We start from the raw sequence: 20,263 nt of genomic DNA, 5'->3' as shown, positions 1-20,263 counted from the left end.
TCTTGGACTATTTGACACAATCATTGGGCTCCAAATGTAAATTTGTTTCCAAGCTGTCATTCTTCACCTTGTTAAATCTAGGCATCTACAATGAAAAGGATATTGAAAGAAAATGACGACTGTTGGAAGATTTAATGCACATCTGCTTGTCTAACAAAAACTACATTAAGCTTTTTGGTTATATCTCTTCCAATAAAGATAGCATCTTAGCATTAGATTAGATTATTAGGTTAGATTTATTAGAGACACAGCACAGAAACAGGTCCTTCGGCCCACCGGGTACGTGCCGACCAGCGAATCCCGCATATTAACACTATCCTACACACACTAGGGACAATTTTTACATTTACCAAGCCGATTTACCTACATACTCGTAGAGTGTAGGAGGAAACCGAAGATCTTGGAGAAAACCGATCCGGTCACGGGGAGAATGTGCAAACTCCGTGCAGACAGCATCCCTAGTCGGGCTCGAACCTGGGTCTCCGGCGCTGCAAGCGCTGTAAGGCAGCAACCCTACTGCTATACCACCATGCTGCCCGTGGTGTTATTTCTTCAAGTGGCCTTAAGTATTGAGTAAAACTTTCATACTGAATTTTTGATTATGTCTAGAATCTATTTTGAATTTGGATTCGTATCTCTATTATTTATTTAGTATATATTGGTAGCATTGTTGGTGAGAGCAGGTATAGAAGGGAGTTGTTCTGGGATGCCAGAACCAAATGTCGAGGTGTTGTGGGTCTAACTCAATGAAACACCAGTGAAGGGAGGTGCCCACTTGATAACCCCAATGATATACTTGCATCTACACAATCAGTTGATTTTATTGTGCTTGTTAACATGTAGGTAGCTAATTGTTGTATATGGAGTTATTTATTGTCCTTAGCATTAGTTGGTATAATCGTTTAGATAGTATTTTGGCTCAGGATTGGTTTTCTTGGTTGAGCGCTTATCCTGGTGTTATAGCACAAGTACTTTGTGTTTTTATTGTAATTTATAAGAATAATGTTGTCTCACTTAAACAGGTGTACCACCCAAGTATCTTTAGTATAATGTACTGCATGTTTTCTCATACAGCCACGATGATACATCTGGTTTCCTTAGGGATCTTACATAGATGTGCAAGATGTATGGCTTTATTGTAGGTTATTGAAAGAATCGGATGATGCATACAAATAATTGAAGTCCTCTCTAACTTAAGCTTCTCAGTACAACGAGGGAATCTTCCAATCAAGAAGACATGTTGTTATATTTTAATATAAAAGCAAGCACGGCATTCAATGTATAAAAATTGATGTTTATTAATTTAATAGCAATGGCTTTTAGAGTTTTCCAGCCTTGCCTATTCTATTAATTGTCCAACATTGCAAACATTGCTCTAATTTACATGAGCTGAAACTGCACGGTTTTAACTATTCTTTATCCTAATTATGAAGCATTATTGACGTGGAAGTTATGAATATTTAGTAGTCAAGTATAAATATGACATGGAATATCCATTAGTATTTAACAACAGAATGGTCATTTCATAATTCTGGATGAATATGAAGATTACATCAGAAGATAATTACAGGATTAAATGCTCAAATAATCAATATCGTTCCAGAATGATACTGCTATAAAATGAGTAATTAGTAAAAGTGTATAGGAATTTTTATTTTATTTTATTAAAATATGTTAAATATAAGCCATGACATAACTTTTTATCTTTTAGCCATAGTTTGGTTTAGCGCATTATAACTTTGATACTGCCATAAAAGTATGTAAATCCATTCCTGACTTTTATTTAATTACTTTACGTGCAAGTTGTTTTCAAACTGTAGGATGTCACACAGTTACTTCTGCCATGGAATACAAGACAATGCACTGCTTAATGACAAGCGACCAAAAATCAATTTGTAATCTGATTTGAGGTTTTTGATTTCCTCTGATGAGTCTGGATTTCATTAAAAGCCAGCTCTTGCAAAGATAAAAGAAATCCTTGAAGGGTAAAAACAGAGAATTGTCTCAAAGAATATAAAGAAGTTCCCCTCTTTGTGCTATTTATTCACTGTTAATTGTGAGGTGCAGTATGTGAAGCCATTTGGCAGATTCATTGCTATCAAGCCTTAGGATCAGGAAAAGTCAAAAACCGCACAAGGGCTCACATTCAGAAATCGTTCTTTGGCATATTGACACTTTTGGTATCAACAATAGTCATTATCTGCTTACAGCTAGATCTCTGCTTCCCATTGACATAATAAGCAGTGATCGCTCTAAATCACTGATGCTGCCTATCTACATCCTCTTAATTGTATGTATTCTGTGGAAAATTATCATTCGGGTGTGTTGCCTTGATGAGAAATTGACATTTCCCGACCCACTATTTGTGGCTACTCAGTGAGCCAGATAAGGTTTATAATTCTTGATTAGGGAGAGCAGCTATTCTTACAGAGGTCTTTTTTATTGCTCTAGTTGACCTAGTTGATGAGTATAGATTTCATGATGCCTTTTTCAGCATTTGAACTATAAAGGGTTCAAACTGATGCCACCCCTTATAGACAAAAGATAACCTTGCCCTTTGAATATATTGATTCTTTATTAAATAGGCTGTTTAATGCAATGAAATGAGGCATTAGATTGAAGCCCATTTCAAGTGCTTAGAATAATCTTTAAAAGATTGGTAACTTTAAAAGGCTGCTTTACTGTAAGTGGCAGATGCATAAACACAATCTTGTGTTCTTGGAATGGGAGTATGGAGTTATATTATCTGGCATAGGCTGACTTTTGCTAACCTCCTAGAATTTTGTTCTCTTTTTGTCATTGTGTGAGGTACTTGCAAAGCATTTATTTGCCCAAATTAGTGTATTGCTAATAGAAAAGTGCATCTTTGTACAAAAGTGTATGTATGTCATTAGCCAAATGCACTAGCTACTAAAATAAGTTATGCATATTTATTCCTGAGAAAACCAATTAAGGAGCAACATGTGCCAGCATTAATTTACACTGTATACTTTAGCAGACTATAAAGCCAAAACATGTCAAAACACATCTTCTGATATACGTTGAGAAGTAAGAAATGTAAATGTAGCTGATCTGATAAAAGAATATTTCTAAAGGATGATATTATAAAAGTTCACATCAAGATGGATCTGACAAATGAAATATTTTGACATTTGCCTGATATATATTTTATTACAGTTTTCCCCATTACGTAAAGAGGAAACAGCTTTTGCTTCACCACACTCGACAAAGTATTACATGTTGGCATTGCTGAGCACACATAAAATGTTTAATTTGCTCATTACTAGTATACGGATAATTTACTATTTATTGGTTTAGCAGTCTTAATATTGTAGCACCAAATGACATTATGGCTGTTAAACCTTAACCACTCAGGACTCAAAATATGTAAGGCAAGAACAAGCCCAGAGTACTGAGTTTCCCAAATGAACCATATTGTATTTTTTTTCTGGAGTTATTCATTTGAATTTCCCATTGAAAATATCTCATTCGGATTAATCAATGAAAAAGAACAAAAATGGGCCAGATTAAATAAAACTGTTGCTTGAAAAATGGTCTAAAGCACAATGAATATATCGATTTCAAAGCTGTTAAATAAATGCTTGTTTTAAATGATGAAAGAACATTCCTGTTCTTAATGTAATTCATTTTTAACTCCTGTTATTATGTGTATTTAAAAATGCTCTAAACTTCATGTCAGTCTGTCTAAACATAGTCTTCACACTTTTGTAATTATTTGATAACTTTATTAGAACTAACTTGGATTTTTCTTTCAGTACAAGACAAGCTTCTGAGATCACAAAAAGTCCCTTCTGTAGGTTAAATCTATATCCTAAATATATTTGCACTTGAATACAGAGGCTGTATCTTGAAATTTAAATAAAACTGAGATTGAAGCTGTGCTTGAGGCATGTAAAAGGTGCACAGAGCAATAGAACTGTTAAAAAATAAAACACTCAAGGCTCATGGAGACATGCAGAATTTTAACCATTTTGAAGAAAGAAAATATTTAAAAAACATAATTAGAAAATGACCTCAACTGTTTTACTAGTCTTCCTTATATTTATATAAGCACATCTTTCAACACATATTCTGAGACCTCATATTAAATTACTGAAAAACTAATTCACAGACAAGAAATACTTTAATTAAATATCGTGTAAAATGAACAGTTTTTATACAGTTAAATATCTGAAAAATGTACAGATAAAACAATCTTACTGTAATTTTCTTAACAGTTATTTCTACCATGTAGTGAAGCTTTAAGATTGAAGACAAGGAAGCGATGAGTGCGTTGACTAATTAATCTAAAACACAAAACCATACTGCAGTAATGATGAATCTTGCAATTTTTTTTCCACATGTACATGACTTCCTTTTGGAACAAAATTCTCAGATATGAGAAAAATCTCTGAGACATTTCCATGTAAATATTATGTATGAAGCTATCACAGGGTAAATGTGTTGCACATTCAGCACTTGTGATGCTTTTTTCTACTTTGAGTTAAACAAAATAACTGTTACTAAATGTGCATTTAGCCCAGAATGACAATATATGTTCCCCATTGCGACTCAACCTCCATTGCTGCCGCAGTTTGCAAAGCATTTTGCATGCAGCTTTAGCAAATCGCACAGTGCTATGCAAAGGCACAAAAATGGTCAAACTATGTCCCTATTTTCTGCCTTTGCAAACAGACTTGGGCACTGTCAGGCGTGAAATATTGGGAGAGAAATTTCCACTTCCAGACACTGCAGTACAATACTTCCATTCTGAGGACTTGCAGGGTACAACAGAGTGGAGGCGTGTGGGGGATTGGAGTCAGTGTTTGTACAAAGTTTGTGCTTTTTACACCATAGATCATCTTCGACAGCTGCAGTGATGATTATCAATTGTGGTGTAAACCAATGACAGAGTGGCACCAAAGTTACTGTCAAGAACTCCAATGTTAAGGCATCAGAGAAGTCTTTCTGTATTTCATTGTTATCAATCTTTTAATCAAACATCAGTTTACCAGATGAACTGAAGTTTCCATTTTGACTTTAGGCCTCCAAATTTTTTTCCAGTAAATACATTTTTACTATGTGGCAAATTCATGGGTGGCAGCTAAAAATGAATATTACATTCTAAATAATTTACAGCCACAGACTGGATCATCCTACTGTGGCTGCTGCACATGCACGTTTTCTACTATTATTCATTACAGCCATGTGGCACAAACAATTTCTTTTGACTATACAACAACAATTTTATTCAAAATTATTTGTTCAGATAACTTAAAAATTATATAAAAATAAACAATGAATTTGATTTTTTTTTCTCAAATAAAAAAATGGACGAAGGGTCTGAACAGTTCAACAGATTCCGCTAGTAAAAACGAAACATATGGACAAAGCAATCTTATAAAATGAAATAGATGAAGGCAAATATTCTTGGCTTAATGCTCCTTAGGCATCACAATACCTGGCCGTGACAAACAAATACATACAAGATAAAATAAAATGAAGGAAAGCAATATACAAAATTTCAAAGATAAATACAATATTTATATTGGTATGTTACAAAAAATTGTTCAGTGACTGTGTTTATGTGAAAGAAAGTGTAGCAATGAAGACTAGGACTTATTTTTTACTCCTTACAGACTTCATAAGGAATAAAACCTTTCTCCTTAATATTAAGTGGATCTGAAAAATTCAAGACAAGTGTATAAATATTTAGCTACAACTTTGGCAAAATCACAAAATTCTACAATATTTTATAACCACATACAAAACACATTAGGGAGAAGGATCTAGAAGTCAAAGGACAACTTTCTGGTACAAGGAACATAGACTTCACAGTAGCCTAAGAATGCAATAGTATACAGTGCTAGCAAAAGTTGAAAAAACATTGCAGATCACACTTGTTTAACAGGAAGCTCTAGCAGTGGAAGTATAGTCTTTACCAACAGACAGTAGCTTTTGTATCTCTGTCAGTGTGCTTGTTGAAGGCAAGAGAAGAATTTTTGCAATATCAAAGTTACAATTTCTAACTACAATAAGTTACAAACTTCAGGATTTTTTTTAAGATGAATTTAAGCATGATAAATTTCCCCTGTCCCTCCATAGTCCCCATTTCTTAAATCATACATTTAATCATTTAATCTTCTCCTTCCAGTTCAATGGCTTATACCTCCTTGGCCCCTTACTCACCCCCAGAAAAATTATTTCACATTATAGAGATACACAGCAATTGTGAATCTAAATATAGTACTGAAAAATGTTCTGCTTGAAGAATATTTCAACCGTGTTTCATGATACTCAAAATGGTGCATCCACAACGTTTCTCCCAACACATAGCAAGAACTAGACATAGCCAAGACGTCATCTGAAACTTTATACAAAATAGGCATTGCTTTTTTTTGTTTCTTCAAGATAGAGAAATGTGAAAATATGAGGAAGTTCTGTTAATAAAATGAAATTGTTCATGAAGAATTAGGTTGCTTGCAGATCATTTCCTAATGGTTTGAGTAAATTCAGTAATAATGTATATATTTTTTTTGTTCTTAACAGTAGAAGGATCTGATGATTTTTTTTGTTTCCCCAATGTTGCTCATAATTTTCTAACATCGTCTTCTGATTTAATGAACGCCCCCTGAAGTTCATCCTCAGAATCTTGGTGTTGCTCTAGGTAAACAAATGTGGCCTTACATTGGAGGAACGACAAGCCCAGACATACCTAAAACAGAAGAATAGGAAACAACATTGGCAACCAATCTGTGTAGAAACGATATTAGCTCTAAATATATTTAGACACCAAAATGCAGGTTGCAGGAGCAAGTTACTAAATTGAGGAGGGAGCATTGTTGTCAGCAGCTGTTTACTATGGCTCATGCAGGTCCCGACTAAAAAAACAACTGAAATGTGCTTCTTAACAAGACAGCCTACAAAGACTTCACTGTGAAAAGAGGAACAATTCTGACATTTGAGGTGAACAGCATACTGCCAACCACACGTGTGATATTTCTCTTAGCATTTTGTTAATGACATACAGTGGTCCAGACTCCATGGAATTGCTAAACTTACTCCTGCCCTAAAACCAATGCAGGTCACAGATGACCTAGACCTTTCATAGAAAATGCATTCATAACACCCCTTGAATCCTTCATATTTAGCTTTCACAACGAGGCATAGAGGCCAAAGACACTTTCAGTAAACTAGCCAAACAAAGCTTTAAATGGTGCATGGGACTGTTATTATTCATGCATTCTTTATATATTCTATATTTATTTCATTAGAAACTGCCATCATTTTACTGAAATGTTGAAATAATATTTCTGGGTTCCTTTAGAAGTTCATGACAAAGACAAAGAGCAAATAATTTCAAAGGAAATTATATTAAATTTGTATGTATTCAGAATCTGATCTATATATATTTATTCATGCTTATTTTTCTCTGCATCACATTTCAGGTATATAGAGAAATGGTTGTTATAATCAGGTTCGGCTCATACTTGCATCATGGCTGCATGTGGCTTAAACAGTGAGACTGTATACAAGGTCAGCTCATCAAGGCTAATACCAGATCCAGAATAATATCCAATTAACTTCCACATATTACTGACACAGTGATCTTTTTTTGTTTTCAGGACAACATTTGCTGCAGCTTATAGACTGCAGAGAACTTTGAGATCCCGTCTAATTGTGTTTTCACGCATTTTCCGTGGCTATTGCGTAAATGCATGAAGTTAAATCAAGCTGCAATGAAATCCGCGAAGTTCTCCAAATTATATTACTTCAAAATCTCTCCGAGAGAGAGTACAAATAGAGTATCAAGAATACCAAAGCATCCAACCATTTCGATAAAGCTCCATCACATGCTTAAAGATGAAACAAAGAAAGCTGAAACTTTGACAAGGACTATAGAAGCACATACTCTGATTACAAAACAAAGTGCATCTGGCCACGGTCTGGCTTCACCATATTTTGTGCATTACTGGCTTAATTAGATAATTGATTAGCCAGTGCACTCTATACAATTGCAATATTTATTTTTTTTGCTTTCCTCTATGGGAAAGATGTTGTGAATTTTAATGTGTATTATTGTATGGGATGAGCATGCCTGAAGGTGGATCAGGAAATGAAGGATACCAGCTCACCTTGAAGTCCATTTCCATTTGCACTGGTGCAAGATGGTGGAGGAGAGGCTTGAGGCCTGACAACAGGAGCAAATGCACTCTTTTGTTTCACTGCAGAGATGACATTGGCAGGTGAGAATGAGAAAATGCCGTGTGTACTGCTACAGTTTGAAGGGAGGGTGACCGAAGAGGCTGCCATGGTAGGGCTTGACGGCACTACTGCAACAAAGCAAAAATAATCAGGCTGAGACTTCGGTTTGCACTGTACACAAGGCGCAGTAGAGAAGGCCTTTAAAACAATTTTAGATATATTACAAAAATTTAGAAATATTTTTTTTAAAATGTCCCAGCTAGGCCACTCTCTGGATAATAGGCAAACTCTTCTTTGATGGACTGTTTGTCATATATTTACATAGCAAATGTACTTTCAATCAGTTTTGGCTTGGAACCCAGACACCTAATGCTCAATGAAGTCTGCATTTATCAGTTATTTCTGTCCAGCCTCCAGAGTCACCCCTCCTTTTATCCAGCAGCTGACATCTCACACACACAAAAAAAAATGTTACATTTTTAATGCAAGCATTTATTCGATATAAAACTGCGCATGGAGCTGCTGCTTATATAGTACCAGTAAAGCAGACACTTACTGCCATAGGGAGAGTTGGCTGATGAACCGTTCAGAAATCCAGGAGAGCTGGGTACCCCCAGGTTGGTCATTGCAGCATTACCATATCCATTCATGCTGTTGCTGACTGTGTTATAATTGGACTGCTGAGGGGTGCTGCTGGGAACGTATCCACGTGGGGAAACACTACTTGTGTTACGGCTGTACCCCACTGTAAAACAAAAGTTGACGTTGCGTTATTTGAAAGGCTCCTTTCAGGAATCAGAGCACCGATTTTCTGCATTTGTTATCGCGCTCTGCAGCAAGCAAAGGTTACCCGTGTTCTGGAAAGTAATTCAGATTAAAGCTACAGCAAATGCCCTGAGTGACTCGATAGTACAATTTACCATTAGAAATGATGAATGTGCTTTTAGTTTTAAATCAAGGACTTTGTGATTTAAAATATTTTAAACCAGCTGCATGGAAATCCATTCTTCATTGTTAGTGCTTGTTCACTATATAGTAGTATCTATGCATTCTACTCCGATTGCAAAATAATTATATTAAAGTCAATGGAAAGAATTTACGAGGCTGTGTATAACATGCAGACACAATTGTACATAAGATTCAGAAAAATTGGTAATGAATTTCTGTGCAAGCATATCTTAATGTGATACTTCCACAATTAGACTGGATATACATTAATGATTTAGATGACGGGATTAAAAGTAACATTAGCAAATTTGCAGATGACACAAAGCTGGGTGGCAGTGTGGACTGCGAGGAGGATGCTATGAGGATGCAGGGTGACTTGGACAGGTTGGGTGAGTGGGCAGATGCATGGCAGATGCAGTTTAATGTGGATAAATGTGAGGTTGACAAAAAAACAGGAAAGCAGATTATTATCTGAATGGTGTCAAGCAGTGAAAAGGGGAAGTAGAACAAGATCTGGGGGTCCTTGTTCATCAGTCACTGAAAGTTAGCATGCAGCTACAGCAGGCAGTGAAGAAAGCGAATGGCATGTTGGCCTTCATAACAAGAGGACTTGAGTACAGGAGCAAAGAGGTCCTTCTGCAGTTGTACAGGGCCCTAGTGAGACCACACCTGGAGTATTGTATGCAATTTCGATCTCCAAATTTGAGGAAGGACATTCTTGCTATTCTGGGTGTGCAGCGTAGGTTCACAAGGTTAATTCCTGGGATGACAGGACTGTCATATGTTGATAGAATGCAGCGGCTGGGCTTGTATACTCTGGAATTTAGATGGATAAGAGGGGATCTTATTGAAACATAGGATTATTAAGGGTTTGGACATGCTAGAGGCAGGAAACGTGTTCCCGGTGTTGGGGGAGTCCAGAACCAGGGGCCACAGTTTAAGAATAAGGGGTAAGCCATTTAGAACAGAGATGAGGAAAAACATTTTCACACAGAGGGTTGTGAATCTGTGGAATTCTTTGCCTCAGAAGGCAGTGGAGGCCAATTCCCTGGATGCTTTTAAGAGAGAGTTAGATAGAGCTCTTAAAGATAACGGAGTCAGGAGATATGGTGAGAAGGCAGGAACGGGGTACTGATTGTAGATGATCAGCCATGATCATATTGAATGGCAGTGCTGGCTCGAAGGGCCGAATGGCCTACTCCTGCACCTATTGTCTATTGTCATAAAGTTGGCTTGAGAAGCATTGCCATCCTCATTTCTGAGTCAGAGTTTATGGGACCGAGTACCAAATGATTGTGGATATGAATCGAGGAATAGGTCAGTGCAAATGAATTTGAGGATAAGGGGGTTGTTTAATTAGAAAGTTTAACAGATTGGCTGACTGCCTGCGGCATTTAGTAGAAGAGATGATCTAATTGATACATTCAAGATTCAGAGGGAACTTGATGCCCAATGAATGCTCAACCTTTTTGGGGAGTCCAAAGCCTCATGCCATAACTCAACCTTCCCATTTAAGACTGAAATGAGGAAGAAACTCCTGATTGTTTGAATAATTATATTCCATAGTGCTATTGATACTGAATTACTGTGCATATTCAAGACTGAAATGGGGAATCAAGAAATATGGAGCTCAGGTAGGATGGGGATGTTAAGGCCAATAATCAGATCAGTCACAATCTTCTCAAATGGCCGAGCAAGCTTGAATGGGCGGGCAAGTTTGAATGACTATAATACAACTTCTTCCTATGTTTTATGCAACACTGTGAGAATGCGTTAAGAGGTTCCCAATTTCAAATGATACATTAACCTGAGGTCCAGCATGTTCCCTCAAGTGGATGTAAAAAAGCCAATGGTTTTATATCAGATAAGTTATTTCCGGTGTGCTGGGCAATACTTATCTCTCAATCAACATCACTAAAACAGACCACCAGGTCATTACAAGATTGTTTTTTGAGGATGCTTGCTGTGTTTAAATTAGCTACATTAAAACAGTGACCACACTTCGAAAGTGCTTCACTGCCGTAAAGTGGTCTGATACATCCCTAGGCTATGAAAGGCTGTGTTTAAATGCAAGTAATTATTTCCTTGTGAGGAGTTACCATAAATGTTATATTAAAATATCAAGTTGATTGGCTGCTGCCTTCCGTTGTGCAGTGACTATCTGATAAGCAGCAGAGTTCCCTTTCCTTCAATGATACAGGATACAAAAGACTTTTTCAATCATATACTGTCAGCTGCTCTCACATTCAGCTACACCAGTAATTATCAACACTCCTGATTCACCATCTGAAGCAGTAGGAAGTATGAACTTTTAGCATTTGAAGCATCTCAAAATGGCACAGCCAGCAAGGAGGAGCATGTTTATTACATTCGCATAACCTTTCAAATTCCACCTCAGGCACGTCTCACTAAAGAGCATTATATTGCAGCACTTGTTTCAATAGCTGTGTGTAAGTTGAAGTTGTGAAACATAATCATAACTTTTAATTAACATCACATATACCGATTGTTATTTTGAAGGTAATCAATGCAGATTATTAGGAGATAAACCTGCTATGATTATGCCATAACTGTTTATTCTTCACGTTATCCTAGAACATTTATGATTGAGCTTTTTGCAATTCGCAATAGTAATTTTGGAAATGGTATAATTCACATACTTTATTTTTGATCAATTTGGAAAGATAAATTGCAACATTTTCACCTCATTTTGTGAGTTTTGTATTGTAAAATAAATCAGATTATTACTCCTGGCCAAAATAATCAGAGTGGAATAGGAAAATATCATCACACGGTTATTAATTGTTCCTTTAAACATCTTGATCATCAGTTCAGCTAAAGTGGCAGGTCAAACCACCCAGGTCGATTTTTTCCATTGTATTGGAGATCATGACCACTGTGCTGGCCTCTGTAAGAAGTGCAACCTCGTAGCACTGTAGAGGAATTGATGCTGAAGAGCATCACCAATTTATTGATTATGTAGCTCCCAAGGCTGGAATTGCTGTGTTGGCAGAAAATTCCCGGCCATTCTTTCAAGAATTGCTGGCATTTCCTAGCAAGTCTAAGCTCAGTGTCTTCATGTGAATGTATAAACATTTGGTGCAATGAATATGACGGCACACACTCCTCGGGAGGGGGGGGGGGGTGGGGGGGGGTACAAACAAGCTTACGTTTCATGTAGAATATTAACGCACAGTATCCCACAAATGTTGTTTATCTCATCACTAAATGTCATTCGTAAGCTACTTAAACATTTTTAAGAAAGCAGCTATAAAGCATTAATTTTCTGTCAAAGAGAAATAATTCCTACCATGAGAAAATACTGGTAGCTCGTGATGTTTTGTGAACAAGCAGCCTTTTGAATCTGTAGAGTAAATTCTTTATTTTAGTTTTCTCCTTTCTACCTTTCAGTTCTATCACAAATTTGGTCTGTCAAACACATTTTAAGTTGATGCATCATTTTTCCAAGACAACAGATGTATAACTATTTGAAGCAACAGCATGGTCCCCTTTGTCGGCACTTTATGCAGGTAGTGTAATTCACTGCCGTGCCAAGTACACAGGGGGCGAGGATATTTTACAGTAGGATTCTGTCAAGCAACAGCCAAAAAGATCAATTACTGTAGGTAAAGGACTGTGAAATATTACCAAGGTGTCCAAAGTCAATGTAAGTCAAGACTTCTTGACACGGAGAGGGAAACGGCTGTTGTAAGGACTTATCTCCAGAACGCTAACATACCTTGGTCATTACCCTGTGATGACTCTGACACATTGACTGCTAGTTGGCTGCTGAAGGAATTCACTCCCATCATACCACTGTGCGCTGGGGTGTTGCCGAGGGTAGGAAGCTGGTTGTGATTACGTGGCACGCTGTATAGAGCTTCAGCAATATCAGCTGCGCGCTTGAGAATTATCTCCTGAAAATTAGATAGAATTTTACACATACACGTCAAGACGACTTACTCCAAATGTAAAACTAACAAAAAAAAAAGTGATGCCACTTAGATTTCAGAGGTAGTGTCTATTTATGGTTCTTCTCCTGGCATCTTTCTGAAGGTTTCCTCTGAATGCATTTCACTAGAGTTGTACAGATTTTCTTTCAGAATGGACTCGCAACTAATCTCTACATGCGAGTCATCTTGCCAAAAGGAACTTGCTGTGTGAAACAAATGAATGGTTTAGCTTTGCCTTGAAAGCAAGGCATTACATCAAGCTGCCCAGCAGCTGATGTTCAAAACAGAAAACAATAGAAATTACAGTAAAATCCTCTTATGTACCAGTGCTTGGAACATGAAGAACTTCACGTTTTCAAATGTGCAAATATCCGAGGCAATAAAATGCAATTTAAGAAGTGCAGACATACACTCGGCATTTATTGTAAAAGGAGCTCAAAATTAACTAGTAGCTTGATTCTTGTAACAATTTAATTATAACAGATTATTTAATAACATGACCATGTTTCTTTGTACGTAATATCATGGGTCAAATCAGGATTGTTACAATTAAAATAAAGCTAAATTTTTAATCGGAATTCTTCATAAAAATAAATTGACTTCTCTATTGATAGCTATTACCAATTAAATACAAATATAAATTGCATTTCTTCCACGAACAGAAAATTTACATCAAGACATTCACAATACAAAATACTTGAATATTATGAACAGGGTAGGAGGATTTGCCTCTGTTTAAGTAATGTGGATAAGTAGAACATTTACTTATAAATTAATGATTGATACTTCTCATTTGCTCTGCCTATAAAATCACTCAAAGAACCTCTATTGTGGAGGTATATTCTTTTATCTATTAGAACAATTCTTATCCACAGACCAAATCCGTAATTTCATTTGATATTGAATGGTAAAAAGAACTTGCATAAGGTGTCATCTGTGGTTCAGTTAAATCTCTCATGCTCTGAATTCCATTCCAGCATACCGAACATAATGCAGTATTGTGAGTATAAGTACAGTATCGTGGGAGTATCTGGGTAGCACGGTGGCGCAGCAGTAGAGTTGCTGCCTTACAGCGCCAGAGACCCGGGTTCAATCCTAACTACGACTGCTGTCTGTAAGGAGTTTGCACGTTTTCCCCGTGACCGCATGGGTTTTCCCCGGGTACTCCAGATTCCTCCCACACTCCCAAAACATACAAGTTTGTAGATTAATTTGGCTTTGGTAAAAAAAAAGTAAATTGTCCCTAGTCTGTAGGATAGTGCTAGTGAAAGGGGATTACAGATCAGCGTGGACTCGGTGGGCAGAAGGCCCTGTTTCCATATGGTATCTCCAAATTAAACTAAACTACAGCACTGTGGGAGGTTCATTCGTTCATTTTCATTCATTCATCATCGTTGAAAACATTAGCGATGCAGTGGTGATGGTTTCCAGTGGGAACGGTGACGGACGCACCACACATCTCTGTCCTCCAGTTCCTGCGGACTTCCGCCGCTGGAAATATAGAATTTTGGTGTGTGTGCATTATCAATATTCCTTACAATGCTATGTATGACAGTGATCGCAACTTCTACTGAAGTGTGGATGGCTGTTGGCTCGCTAGGAGCCCACCCGCCCTTTGACGGGTCTTGTTTTTGGCCCTGCCGGGGGTCCACAGCCCCCTCCTCACCTGGCAAACCAAGTGGTGGAGATGGTTTAGTCACCGACTATCCGACCATGGAGCAGGTAGCACGGGATTACATGGTACCCGTGTTGCGGGGGGGAAACTCCCCCCGATCTGAACTGTGGGAGGTACCGACATACAAATGATTTGCTCTCTCCGGTGGACTCTACACCTTGTATGATATTATTTCAAAAAAGTAAAAGGAGGGGAGAATCATATTTGATCTTGTCGTCCTGACATGGCTCACTTAACATTTCTCAATAAATACAATCTATTGATTGTAACATTGCAATTTAGCGGGAACTTGCTTTGGGCGATATGGCTATTGCATGTTTTGTTAATTACAACAGCAACTTCATTTCGGAAGTCCTGTTCAATATTTTGGAATGGCCTTAAATGAACAATAAAGAATGCAATGTGAAAATTCGACTTTCGTTCGATGAAGCAACCTGTCTGATTTGAATATATCGTGTAAAACATGTTCGTTGATGTTTCCTGCAGCTGGATTTTGCGGGTAAACAAAATTAGGTCCAGGGATTCCACACTTGTGTCGGAAAACAGAGGTGTGCCGACAGAATCAAAATGCCAAAACTGCTCTCCATGGAATCCAGACTTTGAGTTGGATTTTCGCTGGGAAGTCAGCCCTAGGATTCTGCACCAAATTAGACTGACACAGGATCCACAACCCCATTGATTTCAATGGGCTCCTTCAGACTGCTGTGAATATAATGAAGGGAAGGGAAGATTTGGTTTCTAATTATTTTGGTTTGGTTTAATGTATTTCTGACTGTTTTGATGGGATTTATTACTTACTTTCATTATTCAAAATGTTTAATTTCTTTCAACCATCCTCTTCATATTTAATATTATTTGAATGATTGGAATGTCAGTAGCATTGAGCCATTTTAAATTCCTCACAGCCATTTATCCTGAACAAAGTTTGTATTAGGAGTGGTGCAGGTGGATGGTGGGGGGTCTGGGGAGTGGTGTTGGTGGGGGTGGGGTGGGGTGCGGTGGGGTTGTTGTTGTTGAAGGAGGTTGTGTGGTAAATCTTTGCCGATTTTCATAAGTGGTAGAGGAGGTCTTGGGAAATACACAAGGGGCTGCACAGCGGTAGAGCGGTAGGCCTTACAGCGCCAGAGACCTGGGTTCGATCTTGCCTGCGGGTGCTGTGTGTACTGACTTTGTACGTTCTCCCCGTGACCTGCATGGGTTTTCTCCAAGATCTTCAGTTTCCTCCCAAATTCCAAAGAATTGCAGGTTTGTAGGTTAATTGGCTTGGTATAAATGTAAATTGTCCCTAGTGTGTTTAGGATAGTGTTAGTGTGGGGGGGATTGCTGGTCAGTGCAGACTACGTGGGCCGAAGGGCCTACTTCCGCGCTGTATCTCGAAACTAAACTGAAACTTATGTTGCTGGATTCTATGATCTTCTGGGCTCATAAATTAGTCTCTTCTAGTATTTAAAGACAAGATGAGACTAAGGGAACCTTAGGCTATCTCTAGATAGAGAGCCTGGCCATTGCTGCTTGACCTCCAGAGCACCCATTTGATGAGAGAGAGTGACTGTGGGCCTCATATGCTGCAATATCCCCTCAGTTGGCACTGAATGATAAACCACGCCCACTTAATTTTCCAGGAACTAAATGGTTCTATTTTGGGTTGTAATTTTGTATAATTAAACCCATATGCATCTTTAAAAATTAGATCAGCTACACATTTATTAAGATACGTGTGTTCAGAAGTATCATTTCAAGATATCAGATAATGTTAATAAGATACAAAAGCTTCACAATGATATCTTATGATCTCTTGATGCCTCATAATAAATTTTTAGTTGTATTATTGAATATAACACGCTGAGTTAGTCATTTCTTTGCTACATGTTGCTTATTCTTAACATACCTGGTTGTTGTGTGGCATTCCATATAGGGCCTCTACTAAATCAGCTGCTCTCTTCAGTAATACTTCCTGTAGAGAGTTAAATGTAGAATAAAATCAGTCAGTGAATGTATAGCACATCAACAGTTTGGACTTTGCCTCTGCAAGCCCAATGGAAAGATACATAGGCGCACATTTACAATCAGCAAAATGTCTTCACATCAGGAAATGTAAATAAGGCTGTTCAAATTCATTAATGTAGCTATTTTGTAAACACAGATCTCAATAAGGCTACCTCTTATTACATGCTTTAGCTAAGATGCTGAATTAAAGAAAGGTAAGCCTGAGTTTAATGATGTAGCCTTGTGGGTATTTAACAAACAAACACCATGGTAGATATGAAAGGTCCAGGCACCACTTCTGGCTGCTAATTCCTCGGACTTTAGTAGTGAAGAACAATGAGCAATTTTCCATATCTTAATTAAACTGGCTGAGTCTTCAAAGACACCATCTCACCCCTAATTCATGCCCCAAATTTGCAAGAGGGTTCAATGCTTATTCCTCTTTATTCTGAACAATGAAGTGAATTAACTTAGGTTAATCTAGTTCTTTCATAATGACATTAAGAAATTTTTCAATTAACCTCTTTGACTGCATGTTGTAAAGGACTTCATAAATGACTTCACATCCAGAGATTGTAGAGTACTTATGCCTGAGGGTACGGATGAACTGAATTTTGTCTTATCCCTGTCTGAATTCCTCTTTTTAGTTTTACAGTTGCGTGGACTAATTCACAATTTAACTCTATTAATGAAGAAAACATGCCATGTACAATTTTACAAATTTGCTGTTCTTTGAAAAACAAACTGCCATGACCAAATGATGGGTTTTCTAATTAAAGGCTCGCATCAGTATATAAACAAAAAATTTCCCCTCCTGCGAAGTCGCGCAGAGCTGTCTGTGGTGCTGATACTTGGCAATAGTTCTGCAAAAGGTTAAAATTAATTCATTCTTTTTAACCTTTTCATGTAAATAGACTTCAGCTGGTTGCAGCCAAAAATAATACAGCAAGTGCTTTCTGCTGTCAAATTTATACTAGCATTTCAAAGGAAAATGTGTGTGTTTGTAGCACTAACCATGGCTCAAAGTGTCTTTCATCTCAAAGAACGGACCCATCCTTTATTTATCAAGATTAATCACTGTAGGCATCAATTCTTGCGCATGCCATACGTTTATAGGAACAGCATTTAATATAGAAAGTTACCGGTTGGATGGCTCGTACAATGGGCATTTACCTCTGAAATTGGTGTCTATGCTTGATGTTGCATGCATCTAGTTTGCATACAAATAAAGAATTATACTTGTCATGAAGCAGGTACAATCAATGAAAGGCACAGCTGTCTTAATCAGGTTTCATCAGCAAGAGCAGCTCTCTCTGAGCAAGATAAAGTGTTTTTCAGAGGTGTTAATAATTACTCATAATCTTTCCTATCATATTGCAAGATTTTTACATGCTTTTCAATTTTAAGCAACGATTAAAGCAATTAAGATGGGTACATTTACCAGCTATTTTTCATTCCCGGAAAATATCTTACACCTACTTGTCCATATGCTACTTTACAACTGGAACATGAGGATAGTTTAGGAAATGATGTGCGCTCTCATCACTAATCTGCCTATTACTGGATAGTATCTTAACTAATGAATTCCACTTCCAGCGCTGCTCTTGTGAAGTGGTCTCGTAATATTACAGACAGGCAAAAAGTGGAACCCAATCAGTCAAGGATATTCTGAACAAGTTTGTTTTGCAACAGTATGCCTGGCTGCTGTACACTGCCTCATGCTGTGAATACGATTAGTGGGGAATGGTGGCTGAAAAGCATTTCAATGGAAATTTCTAAACCTTAGCCATAAGTGTAATTGGCTGCTTTTCAATAGGACATAACAGACTTCAAGTTAAATGGAAACTGTTAAACCTCGGATGATTTCAGCAGTTGTTTCACAATGAGCGTACAATTTTATTATTGCAAGTATGCATACGTACTCTAGACTAAAACACTTCGAATATACATGATTATTCACATGCCCGATCACCTAGAATAGCATATATCATCACAGTTAGAAAAGGTAACCAAGGTGATGTTGCTGCAGGTGCTAATGTCATTATAAAACTGTAAAGCAATTATTCTGTTAGTTCTTGCCTCAGGTTATGAATACAATGAAGAGTGTAGAACCATTAGATGTAGCTACTTCAAAAACGCAAGGAACGAAGATGAATTTTAATGCTTGGGTAATTGCTCAACATGGATGCATTCCAAATAAATTTTTGTATATTAGACAAAGGAAAACATAATAGACTCATGTTCGCCGCTAGAAATAGGGGGAAAAGATGAAATGCGTGCAATTAATTATGCTGGAAAAAAATCATCCTTTGCTTACTCACTTTAGATTAAATATAATTTGTCAAGGCAGACCAGAATACATAATTTACTTTTCTATCTTCTGCTTGTTAAAATATTATATATTGGAGACCTAAATTATGCAATCTTAAAATAAGCCTTAAGAAGAATGAGAATTCTTCTGGCTCTGTTCACTTAAAAGCTTTACCTTTCAATCTTTGTTTTTAGCACTTGAATGCCTTTTCTTATTGCTTTGTTTTCATTGGATTTGTGTATAACATTTGCCTATTTGTGCCACTCCCATAGGGTCAGTCAGCTCATTTTTGATGTTGTCTAAAATTAGGAGGTAAACTTCAATTCGGCCCAACTTCTTGTCACTATAGCAACATTATTAGTGTATGTCCAAAGCAATACATGCAGAAAGTATTGGCTTTCTGTCGCAGTACAATTATCCATCAGACCACGTGCATTACGGATCTTCAAAAAAATTGCTGAAAAAAAAATCAATATTGTGGTAATATTATCAACTCCAGGGTGAAGTCATGGTGGAAGGAGCTCTCGCCACTGCTCAGCATTAGGGAGATATGCAATTCACGTTCTTAAAACTATATCTTTTATTTCTGTTTTTTTTTTTTACACTGTTTGCAATGCTCCATGGTGATTTTTTTTTGTCCCAGTTCTTGTTTCATTTAAAATATACGTTGGGGCCAATTGCTATTTTGCTTGGAAGCTGCTATGACCCTTGCAAACCAACCTCAGACGGCTGGCTTAACAATGATGAATCGCTTGGCAGTTTAATTTACATGCTGCTGAACTCCACATTTGGGTCCATTAGAACAAAATCAAATATTTATGTTGTTTATTGAAACTGCTAGATTTCATCTTATCCAGTGATCGTTTTGTGTGAAGCCTGAACAATACTGCTTCACCTGAATTAAAAGAGCTAAGTAATGCAGCACTTGTGGGTGTACGCTAACTGGCCTGTCATGTTCTAAGCCTGTAAAAAATGCACATGCTAAATCTTGCATCGCGCTCTATACAGCTTAGAAGCGTAGTTTATCCCTTTGTCTTTTATCAACGACACAGCAGATTGTAAAATCTCAAAACATAAAATGTGATGCAAGAACATCAATGTTCAAAGCACTCAAATTATTTTCAATTAACAAATGCACGTAAAGTTAGGAAGAGATGAAATTCTAACTTTTTTTCCTCTCACTTT

General features: G+C 37.3%; 1 protein-coding gene across 14 annotated transcripts in view; it reads right to left on the bottom strand.

Moving 5' to 3' along the window:
- Positions 1–3,729: 3,729 nt before the first annotated feature.
- ebf3 (EBF transcription factor 3) overlaps positions 3,730–20,263 on the bottom strand; it is a 131,057-nt gene continuing 114,523 nt past the window's right edge. For 8 of the 14 annotated variants that reach the window (XM_033033669.1, XM_033033670.1, XM_033033675.1 and 5 more), the window contains 6 exons: positions 16,670–16,735; positions 12,893–13,070; positions 12,464–12,517; positions 8,762–8,950; positions 8,136–8,333; positions 3,730–6,715 (listed from right to left, as the gene is read on the bottom strand). In XM_033033669.1, the coding sequence (XP_032889560.1) occupies positions 6,684–6,715; positions 8,136–8,333; positions 8,762–8,950; positions 12,464–12,517; positions 12,893–13,070; positions 16,670–16,735 (717 nt within the window). In that variant the 3' untranslated portion in view covers positions 3,730–6,683. The remainder of the gene's footprint in view (positions 6,716–8,135; positions 8,334–8,761; positions 8,951–12,463; positions 12,518–12,892; positions 13,071–16,669; positions 16,736–20,263) is intronic. The other 6 variants (XM_033033679.1, XM_033033680.1, XM_033033676.1 and 3 more) reach the window with 4 other exon arrangements.

This window comes from Amblyraja radiata, chromosome 15, assembly GCF_010909765.2.
Source record: "Amblyraja radiata isolate CabotCenter1 chromosome 15, sAmbRad1.1.pri, whole genome shotgun sequence".
NCBI lineage: Eukaryota > Metazoa > Chordata > Chondrichthyes > Rajiformes > Rajidae > Amblyraja > Amblyraja radiata.
Note: the sequence above shows the minus strand (reverse complement) of the source record. Positions and strands in the feature narration are given on the sequence as shown.